This window comes from Chinchilla lanigera, unplaced genomic scaffold, assembly GCF_000276665.1.
Source record: "Chinchilla lanigera isolate Chin_1 unplaced genomic scaffold, ChiLan1.0 scaffold00195, whole genome shotgun sequence".
Taxonomy (NCBI): Eukaryota; Metazoa; Chordata; class Mammalia; order Rodentia; family Chinchillidae; genus Chinchilla; species Chinchilla lanigera.
In genome coordinates, this window is record NW_004955596.1 from 114,445 (window position 1) to 125,137 (window position 10,693).

Below are 10,693 nucleotides of genomic sequence, written 5' to 3' on the forward strand. Positions count from 1 at the left end.
AGAACTAAATCCAGCCAGGGCACAAGTAACTGCCTCTGGGCCCCAAATTACAATTACCAATTGGGCACACTTGAAATCTAGAATTCTAGCTGTCTTCATGGACCGAGAACTTATTAATAAAGTTTTCCATCTCCGTGTATTTTTTATAGAGCTGCCCAATTCTGATTGCTAGGAAATTACCCAGTTCTTGCCACCTGGAACTTAGAGGGGGGGGAATGAGAATAAGAACCTCTACCAACAGTACCCAGGTCAGAGGAAGAGGATGGAACTTATAGCCATGCCCATGGGACCCAACACATGCAAGGAAAAGCATCTTGATCCTGTTTACAGGGCTATTCACTCAGTAGGTTTTGCCTCCTCTGGAATTCTGACCTTGGCAGCTTTTCTCTACTCAGCTATAAACAAACCAGGGTAAAATCTGCCTAGGATATCAGAGTTCTCTGTCTTTACTGATGGTTCTCTGTCAGTAAAGCAAATTAAAATGCACAGGATGAATTCTATGGTATAAATTGTACCTCTATAAAGCAGTTAAAATTTTATGAACAGGAAGATGGTAAAACAAGAGAAAGAATCAAAATGTCCTAAGCCCAAGAACATGCCCCTTCTCAGTCCTTACTCAATGCTGGGGGCTGTGACCTAGGCCTCCTGGCTCTCAGTTCATCCCCGGCCCAGTGCCCTCCCTCCTCCCAGCTCCTTTGGATTCTGAGTCTGGTTCCAGTCCTTACTAGCCCTGGCCCAGTCAAAGCTTCAGCCCACACCCCCATCCCTCTCGTCTACCCTAATCCAGGCCTTGGTCCCATCCCAGATACTGGCCCAGGTCCAGCAGCCAGGCCCAACCCTAGCCCCAGCTTTAACCTCTGTTCTGAGCTCAAGTCCTGGCTTGACCCATCCCCCAGCAGGACCATGTGCCAGCAGGACCTACCTGTTGTGGCCGTGCAGATGGTGCAGTGTGTGATTCTGCTCCTGCATCTGCTTTCCCAGCTTCTCAGTAGTCTGCATCATCTCCAGCATCTGTTTTTCCATGTTCAACGTCTGGTTCAGGACCTATCCCAGGGAGCAGAAAGGTGGGAGCTCTATTAACCCAACAGGAGCCCAGCTGCCACCCACCTGTCCACAGGCCTGTCACTCTTGGTGTTTGCTGACCAGGAGCCACCCTCCAAGTTGTTAGTCTCTGTGGTCACTTGTGAGATCGCTTGAACACAGGTCCTACCCAACTGCATGATCTACTTTCTGCCCTTCCCATCATTGCATGTGACAGTGACCCAACATCTGTTCCATCACCAAGTGCTGTCAGCCACCCCTACCATAGGTTCCTGACCACTTCCTTCCAAGGCCCCCAGTGTGGCACTGGACTCTGTCATCTCTTGCCCAGTATCCTGCGTTGGCCTCCTCACACAGCTCCCTTGTCTCCCCTTGTCACTATAGTCAATTCCCTACGTAGCAGGCAGAGGCATCCTCTTCAAATGTAGCCCCTCTGCTCACAGTCCCCCCTGGTGCTCCTGCAGAGACCAGGAGATAGAAAACCAAAGGTAGCTAGGACAAGGACCTGAGTAAACTGAGATAAGCCCTGGGAAAACTGGGATAGAAAGGAAAAGAGGCTCACTGAAGGGTGCCCCACAAAGCTAGAGGGCGGGGAAAATCTGTTCTCCTGACACCCAGCTAAAAATGGCAACCGCTTTGTTTCAAAGGGCAGGGCCTTGGGTAAACTAAGAAATGCTCTGCAAAGTTGGGGTGCAAGGGAAATCTGTTCTAAGGTCGGAGGCCTAGTTAAAAACAGCAACCACATTGCTTCATCTTTTGCATGTCCACCAAATACCTCACTAAAATTTGTGTATAAACCCCTGAACTTGGATGCCTCCTTGACATCCTCAGTTGGAGTCCCTTTCAGCTACCAAGAGCTTTTCTTTGTTATCTCTGTTGTAGCTTATACCTAAATGTCCTCCCCTAGTCTCATGCGCTCATCAGTGAAGCTTTTCAGAGGTGGATCTAAGGTATGGGAATATGGATTATGGATATGTGTAACTGGATTAGTTCACTGATTGGCTTAGCATAATTCTGAATGTGGCTGAATAGATTTATTGAAGACAGAAAACCCACCCTAGGTGTGAATGGCATCAACCAATAGGCTTGTAGCCTGATGGAATAAAGAGGGAAAGGGAGGCTCACTAATGCTGCTTGCTGCCTCAGGCCTGCCCTGCCCTAGACTGTTTTCTCTGCCATGCCCATCCTCCATGCTACTGTGCCTTGCAGCCAGCCAACTATGGACTGAAACTTCTAGAAACTGTTAGCAAAATAAACCTTTCCTCTAATTTGTGGGTATTGGGTATTTTGTCTCAGCAATGAGAAACTAGACACTCTCTAGTATCTCTACTTTTGGTTCATTCCTCAATTCTGTGGTTGGTGTTTTTATCTTCTGTCGAATGAGAGTTCAAAGAAAGGTAGCATCTTTGGTGCCCAAAGTGGGGTGCCCTTCTTTATGGAGAAGTAAGTGTGGCAGAAGGACTGTACTTCCCTTTCTTTTTCTATCCTTTTTGCATTCTAGGAAATAATTGGCACCCTGACACCAGTTAAAGCTACTAAAATCATGGGCAGCTGCTACTCTTGAAACAGTGGACAGGTTCCCTAGCAACCTCTTGGTTAATCCCCCACTGAAACCCTGGAGACAGTGGGGATGTTATTCAAGCAGGAGCTGGATTTCCCTCTCAGGCAGACCTCTGGATGTGAGGAACTGGTGAAAGCTAGTGTAACAATTGCAAGGCTCACGCTGGGGTTGCTCTCCAGTGGGTGTTCAAAGGTCCTCTGGTTGAAACCAGGTCCCTGAAGCCAAAGAGGGTGTCCAGCAGAGGAACTTCTGCCTGCCTAGCATGTCCAGCCTGCACTCCTCTGTGAGATAAGAGGCAAACTCTCTCAGTGTTCCAGGTATCCCCTTTCCAGGGGTCCTGAGACCCCCTCCATCAGAACCTTCTCATAACCCTCCATTAAGAGTTGAGCTGCAGGTCTGGGCTATTCTCTCTGCTAGTGTAACAGACCCCTTCTTCTTCAGGTGTCTTGATAGATTTAGTGGGCTGGGAACAGGTTAGGATCCTAGCTCACATTCGAGGCTCCCTCAATGCTGATTCCCCTGGTGTCTGGCCCTTGCCCTAGCTTCCAGGGAGCTAATACCTGGCAGATTGTGCCCTGGGCTCCCTGGGGAAGGTATCTAACAATCAGAGTTAAGGTTGAAGAAGAGTCTCTTATGCCTTGGTCCCATTATAATACACAGGAGATTAGTGTCACTCTGGTGAGGCATTTCTCCCACTGCTCACAGTGACGCTAATTTCTGAACTCACTTCACAGCTGCCTTTCTCCTTAGTCAGTTGAGGGTGGGCTTGCCTCAAGTTTTAGTCAGGTGGCCTGCTGCAGGGATCACTATAGATTCAGTCTCAACCACTTTCTTCAGGGTCTGGGAGAGGAACTACTATTTTTCTGGACAACAGCCATTTGGCATTACTGTCCCTGTTTTCTGGAGACTGGGTAATGGACCCGAACCTATCTATCTAGTATGAGGGTCAGGCCCTAGGTGCACCCTCCTGGGACAACGTGTCAACACATAGTGTGGCTAATGTCCATGAGCTCATGGAGCATGGTCCCCTCTCCTGCTGTCGAGAGCAGGGAGAGGTGGAGGAGAAAGAGCAGCAAAGGATGTAAAGGGGATGTCCTTTGCTCCTGGCCTGTCTTACAGATGCCCAGAGATGGGACTTGGAAAGGCCTTTCTGGTTACTTCTTCTTGGGCTGTATCCTTAAGAATTGAGAAAAAAGAAACCTTACAAAAAACTGTTGTGGCTATCAAAAAAGCAGTTTACATTAATAACTAATACAGAGGAACAGCTGTCAAAAGAGCAGTTTACCATAATTACTCTACTTCAGAGAGCCCCAAGGAGCCTGTACTGTGGTGATGGCTACTCCAAGATTAAGATAAACCATCAACCTAATGCTTTTTTAAACAGTCCCTGCTTTCATACTGTGGAGGTTTCTCTCTCCTTTCCCTTCTGATTCTTGTTAGTATTAACTTATTACAAGAGATCTGTTATGATTCACCTAAAAAGTGTTAATTAAAGACTCCTAAGAAAAGTTCTGACTAGTGTATTTGCAGGTATAAACTTTAAACTATAACAGATCATTATAGCTCAACTTGGCCAATATATCTGAGCATTTATTCTGGTTTAAAAGTAATTATTTTGTGTGTTCTATGTTTCTTGTTTGTCTGCCTGTTTAATCTATTTTAATAGCTGATTAAGGTACCCACTACTATTTCATTAAAGCTTTCTGAGTTCATATCAATTTATTTTTCCTACTCTTTTTGCCCTTGTAAACTTCTGGCTATTGTTGTACTTTGTGAATAATCAGTATATAGGTTTTTGGGGTGGTCAAACTCAATTAAGACATTACAAGATGAGGGCTGACGAGCTTGAGGCTCATGTGAGACTTGCAAATAAAAGCTTACACATTTAGTAACATAAAGGATATGTGTAATTTAGATTAATACCTGTTTCTGTGTGTTAACTTTCAGATATTGTCCTCCAAAGTTTTTATTTAAGTTGTCTTATAGATAGGTGAACACTCATTATATAGCCCAGATGCTTTTGTTTGCACAGATTAGTAGGGAGCTAATTTAAACTGGTTAATCAGGTAAGAGTAAAGACGTTTTTAAAGTTGGTGACATGTTTCTATGCAGGCTATTAGCCCATCAAGATAGTATCAAAACTGTTTTTATAAATACACTGTCTATTGCTGTCTGTGTTTGTCAGAGTTTTTCCTTGATCTAAAATAAAATGTATAGCTTACAAAAGTATTAATTGTTATGATTTGTTTCTCATGAGTCATCAAAAGTAATTGTTAAGATAAATAAGTGGGGATCCTTTTGGCTTGGGAAACTGCTGAACAAAACTCCCTCTGTGGCTGAAAAAGCAGCTGCCTGAAACCATTTGTTCAGTTTCTCCACTACTGGGTGTCTTTCCAGTCTTTCCCCCAGGGTCTTATGGTGGCACACCCCAAGAAATCTTATTAAGTATATCACTTAAGCAATAAGCTTTTCTTAAAATATTAGATGCTCTTAGTTAAATTTACAAAATTCGATTTAAAAAAGTTTACCTAGGAACAGGCCAAGGCAAAGCACAGCCTGGGTACCCACCCCCTCGCTCCTGATTACCTGGGCCTCCATGTTGGTCAGCTTGAGGGTCTGGGCTGTGGTCTGGGCCAGGAGGCTGGTGCCCAGCTCCAGTATGAAGCCTGTGTGCTTCTGGACTATGTTTTGCTGGGCCTGCTGCAGTTCCGTCCTCAAGATGGTCTGGATATTCTCCTCCAGCTGCAGGGGCACAGTGGGTTGGGTCACAGACAGGGGTTAGGGCAGCTTTTGTCCCTCCTAAGTGTCTCCATGTGGAACCACAGAGCAACCAGTGGCTCAGCACGTGCCAGGTCAGGCCATCCCCAGCCCTTGCCTGCATTATTCCTGCAGCTTTCTCCTGGCTTTTCAGCTTTCTCCAGCCTCCCCTTGGCAGCCAGAGGGACCCTGTTAAGCCTAAGTCAAGCCACACTCTCTTTTCTCATAGGGACATCCAACGGTCCCCATCTCACACAGAGAAAAAGCGAAAGTCCTCCCCATGACAGCAGGCTCCTCCCTGCCTGGGACAGCACTCTCGCTCCCTGTCTTAGCCTGCCTCCCTCCCTTCCTCCTCTCCATGTGCAAAGCCTCTAGAACATCCTTCTCACAAGTAAGCCTCTGCCCACCTCAGAGCCTTTGCACATGCTATTCCAGCTCCAGCATGAACCTTTCGCCCAACCACTCTAGCCTCCACCTACATGGCCCAATCCCTCTTGTCATCTCTGGTCTCTTTGTCCACTTACACTCTGAATCTACACTGCATGTCTATCTCCCTGTTCTCTCTCTTGCTCTCTAGAATGTCAAGTCTATGAGGTCAGGAACTTGATTTTATTCATCGCTTTATCTCTGTGTTCAGCCAATGCTTGGTGCACAGCAGATATTTAATAAACATATGCTTAATGAATTGATACTAAAGGGGAGCAGCAAGGGTCAGAGCAGAGGCCCCAAGTCATGCACTGGCCCCAGCTTTTCAAGGGAGAGCAGCCAGCGGGGGCTGGCCCCATCTTTCCCTTGTACAGTTCGCAGGTCCATCTGCCAGGCTGTGCTTTCTAACTTCTGGCCTTGTCTTTCTGCCAAGCAGGGTTGGACTCTAGTCTCCAAGGGTGCTATGATCCCACATGCTGTTGTTCATTTCATTAACAAGGCTGTGCTTTCCTGTGAGCTAGGAGGCAGGGCTGGTCTGACACCAGGCTCCAGTTGTAGAGGTGCACAGTATGTCCTCAGGCTTGGGGCCTGCATGCAGAGAGAGCTTTCCCTGCTTCTCTCTGTCTTGACTCCATGTCTCCCTCTCTTCTGCTCTTGCTGGCTCAGGCCACCATCCACACCCTGTCCCTCGCTCCTTCCCTCACCTTCTCCCTCAGTCTTCAGGGAGGCCGCAGAGGGTGGGGTGCTTCCAAAGGTCCCTGGGAAACCAGGGCTCCCAGGGAGAGGTGGTGAGCTGGGCTGGAGGCCAGGCTGTGGCTGCTGCCTCCTTTATCTCCTCCCTTTGTTTGGTCTCATGGGTGCACCCTGTCCCTGCCTCTTCCAGGGGTACTTTTGCAGGTTGGATTTCATTGTCTACCCCAGAGGGGTGCACCTGGTGGTGCTAGGCTTGATTAAAGCAGGGCTTTCCTCTAAGTGGGTCCAAATTCAGCACCACTTGGGAGCTGGTTAGAAGTGCAAGTTTCCAGGCCCACCCAGACCTGTGACACAGGGGCTCAAGCATCCCAGCTGTCTGCCCTTCAACAGCCTCTGGCTCTGTCTGACACTGGCTGCAGGGTGAGAAGCCTGGGCTTGGAGAGTGCAGGGACCCGGAGCTTCCCCTGGCCTTTGGCCCTCAGATCTCCGCCTCCTTCCTCAGCGTCATCACCGCTTACCAGTCCCTCCCAATGCACAAATGCGCTCTCCCAGCTCCCACCTGAGAATAACCCACAGCCCCGCCCGCTGCTCTCTAGTTTCCGTGCTTCCTGCAGCACCAAACTCCATGTTCTCACTTCCACACCCAGCCTACCTTAAACACAGCAATGTGCACTTATGGTACATTTCACACATATGCAAATACTTTAAACAGTAGCTGTGGTTTTGAATTCTTGAATGTACTCCCCAACATGTCTCTCCACTCTCAGGAAACCCCCTCCTGGCTCATGTTATACCCCTTTTCAGGGCCCTGCTTGATGCCATACTCAAAGGACATTTCTCTCCTGTGCTACCGAGCCTGCCAGCGGCACGGCCAGTGGAAGAATTTCCAGAGGACTCTGTCCTGAATTCCTCTTGTCCCTGGCTGCCCTCTGCTTTGTCAGGCTCCTATGTTCTGGGGGCTTTCATGGTCCAGTCCTGGACCCTCCTGTCTTTCTCTGTCTCTCTCTTAAGCTAGGGTCATCAATGTGGGATCACAGGGTCTGAGCAGAGAATTCAGTATGTCCAAGAACTTCAGTGAATGTGTAATTAAAACTTGTCATTTCCTTGTTATGAACTTAGCCCACCAACCAGCTCGTCCTATTGCTTCTGTGACCTCATAGCCAATAGAGATCACAAATATTTTCATATTCAACATAGTGGTTCAGTGTCTTCAAATATGATTTTTTTCTCCCTGTAACTTTGGAATTATGGACATTATCAAAACCACCACTAGATAATTCTTCGCCTTTATCACAGATTTACTTTTTAATTATGATTTCAATATTATTTTGGGTTCTTGTGTATTGTTCTATGTGTTCTTGAGAAGGTTCCATAAGCTTCACCAGGTACCAAATGCTGGAGGACCCAAGGCCCCCAGTGCATCAGGACCTGACACAGACCTGAAGTTGCTCCTGGACTTCCATGTCCCCTGTGCTAACAGTACTGTCACCATCTCCCTCTTGGACTTCTCCCGTGAATGTCCCACCTCTTCGGCCTCTCTGTACAGGTTTCCAGCAAACATCTAAAACATATAGCATCCTGCGTGGACCTCCGATTCTTTACATTCCCACTGCCCTGTCCCTGAAGCTCCCAGCCACTCTCCCATCTCAGTCAATGCCCCCTTTCATTTCCAAAGCACCAAACTCAGGTGTTAACCTTGACTTCACTTTTTCTTACCTGCCACACTCATTCCACCAGGAAGTTCTGTCTGCTGTGATCCCACTACGAATTGTGGTCCATTTTCTTCCCCCCTCATCTTCTCAGACACCTCTTGTGACCCTCTCCCTCTCTAACCTAGTCCCCAGAGATCCTAATGTGCAGCTGATTAGAGATATCGGACTGGGCAGAGTAAGTAGAGCTATGCTAAGGCTGGACTTAGGCTTTTCCATGCATAAGAACCTCTTTGAACCTGAATTAAAATGCAGTTTTTCAGATTCTGGTTTTCTACTATAGGCAGTCAAACAGCAAGTTCATTCCTGAGTTGAGTCTTCTGGGCATCTGCCCTGAGATCATTCCTCAGGGGCCCTAGTTCAGAAGACTTGTCCAAGGTCGCTACTTGCCAGACTAGGTTCTAAGACTCTGTGCCTCAGGGATTACCCAGGTCTGAGAACTAGGCTGGGGAATCAGGGTAGCTTGAGGTTGTCCTGAGACCGGAGCTCCCTAATTATCTTCACTGAGTCCCCACTGGACCTGAGGCTGCAAGTGCCTGGGTGGGACAAAGGACAACCACAGCTGGGTCTCATCACACAATTTGCCATGGCCACCCACCAGCCAGGGCTTTGGGATGGATAATTTGGGCCATATGGACCCAGTTGAGCTGGGCTGGGGCTCTAGAGGCCAACGCTGGCCTGGACGGTGGGGGTTGGGGCTGGTCTAGGGCTCAGACACCAGTAGGGCAGAGGAAAGATTCCAGTGGAGGAGTGGGCCAGGGTGGGACCTACTGCTCTCCTGGCCCTCACCCAACATCAGGACTGGCTCAACCCCTTCTCTGCCACCCTCAGACTGGGGCATTTGAGACCTGAGACACACGGCATAGGCTGCAGCCTCCCAGCTCTCCTCCAGCCAGCCAAGGGCTTGAGCTTTGGCCTCCAGGCTACCCTGTTCTTGGCCCTGGGTTCCGATTCTTTCCCTGCGACACTCTAGCTCTGACCCTTGCAGGGTGCTCTGTGTTCTGAGCCTCACTTCACAAGTCTGTGGCACAGCATAGTAAACCTCCTTTGTCTTGGTGAAAGGGCATTTTAATAAGTCCTGAAATGAAGAAAGGGAATTTGAACAGATAGGCAGTGGCTGGGAGAAGGAAGGATTTCCAGAGAGACAACAGATGCCAATCTGTGGATGAGCAACTTCCACAGCCAAGGAGCTCTCCCGGAGCCTGGTTTTCTCCTGCATTATTTATGCAAAATGGACTTTGGTGAATCAGTAAACAAATGTGGCCCAGGCATCCAATGGGCATGACTCAGAAATAAACAGGAAGACACCATTCATGAGGATGGCAATGTGGATGAACCTCAGCTACACCACGCTGAGTGAAATAAGTCAGACTCAGGGCTGCATCCTGTAGGGTTCCATTCTTGTGATTTTCTGGGAAAGTCGGAATCTGGGGGGTTGAGATCTAAGGTGGGGACTGACTATAAGAGAAGAGAGGGAAGTTTATGACAACGGTGTCCTATGTTGTACCTGGGGTGGTTGCAGGACTGGACATGTTTGTGCAAACTCAAAGACTTGTAGGTGAAAAGGGTGAATTTACTGTATGTGAATTATAGTTCAGTAAATAAAAAGTCCAACAACACCCAGCACTCAGCGCTTCCCCTGCCTTCTCATGGCCACCTCGCTGTGCCTGGATGTGCAGACACGAGGACGGGCTCTGTCCATGTTTGTCAAAGGAGCACGGGGGTCAGCTTGATGGGGGCACTGGATTTCCACAGAACAGGAGTCAGGCAGTTTGAGATAAGGTTGGGCCTGAGGCATCAGCCATGGAAAAGGGAGGGGAGAGGGGACCAGAGAGGCAGAGAGGGGACAGGGGAGGACATAGATTCAGAGGCTGGGGGCAGTGAGGGCATCCCTGGGGTTGGGGCAGAGGGAGCAGGTGCTGAGGGAGAGATAGTAATGGGGAGACTGCAAGAGGAAAGTTCCAGAAGGAAACAAGACCCTGTCTTGGTGCTCATGTAACTGTTCAACAAAAATGTTTGGATGAGTGTGTGTGTTGGGGGGTGGTCAGTGTCCAGAGCCCGCCAGGGCTCGCCAGCAGAGGTCTGAAGCACTCCTGTTCCAGGAGTGGTTACCAGGACCTTATAGCTCATTTTACCCTTTGCCATCTTGTTTTCCTCCTTTTACATATGAGGAAAAGCAGGCATTGAGAAGATGAGTTGAACAGACTGTGTATTGCAGAGGCCAGAGTTAAATGGGGCATTGAGAGGGAAAGGGCAGGGGAGGACGGAAGAAGGGTGGATGGACGTGATCGGCATGTATGCGTGTGTACAAATGTCACAGTGAATTGCACTACTCTGTACAATTGATATTCATTATACATTCTCATTTTTAAAATGCAGGCATCTGGGTTCCAAAGACCATGCTGTGTATTTTTCTTTTTCTTTCTCTCTTTCTTTTTCTTTCTTTCTTTCTTTCTTTCTTTCTTTCTTTCTTTCTTTCTTTCTTTCTTTCTTTCTTTCTTTCTTT

At 48.2% G+C, this 10,693-nt stretch overlaps 1 protein-coding gene across 1 annotated transcript in view; it reads right to left on the reverse strand.

Moving 5' to 3' along the window:
- LOC102017083 (angiopoietin-4) overlaps positions 1 to 10,693 on the reverse strand; it is a 42,075-nt gene that overhangs the window by 10,819 nt on the left and 20,563 nt on the right. The window contains exons 2-3 of the mRNA XM_013510010.1: positions 5,189 to 5,344; positions 923 to 1,044 (exon numbers count right to left, since the gene is read on the reverse strand). Coding sequence (XP_013365464.1) covers positions 923 to 1,044; positions 5,189 to 5,344 — 278 coding nt within the window. The remainder of the gene's footprint in view (positions 1 to 922; positions 1,045 to 5,188; positions 5,345 to 10,693) is intronic.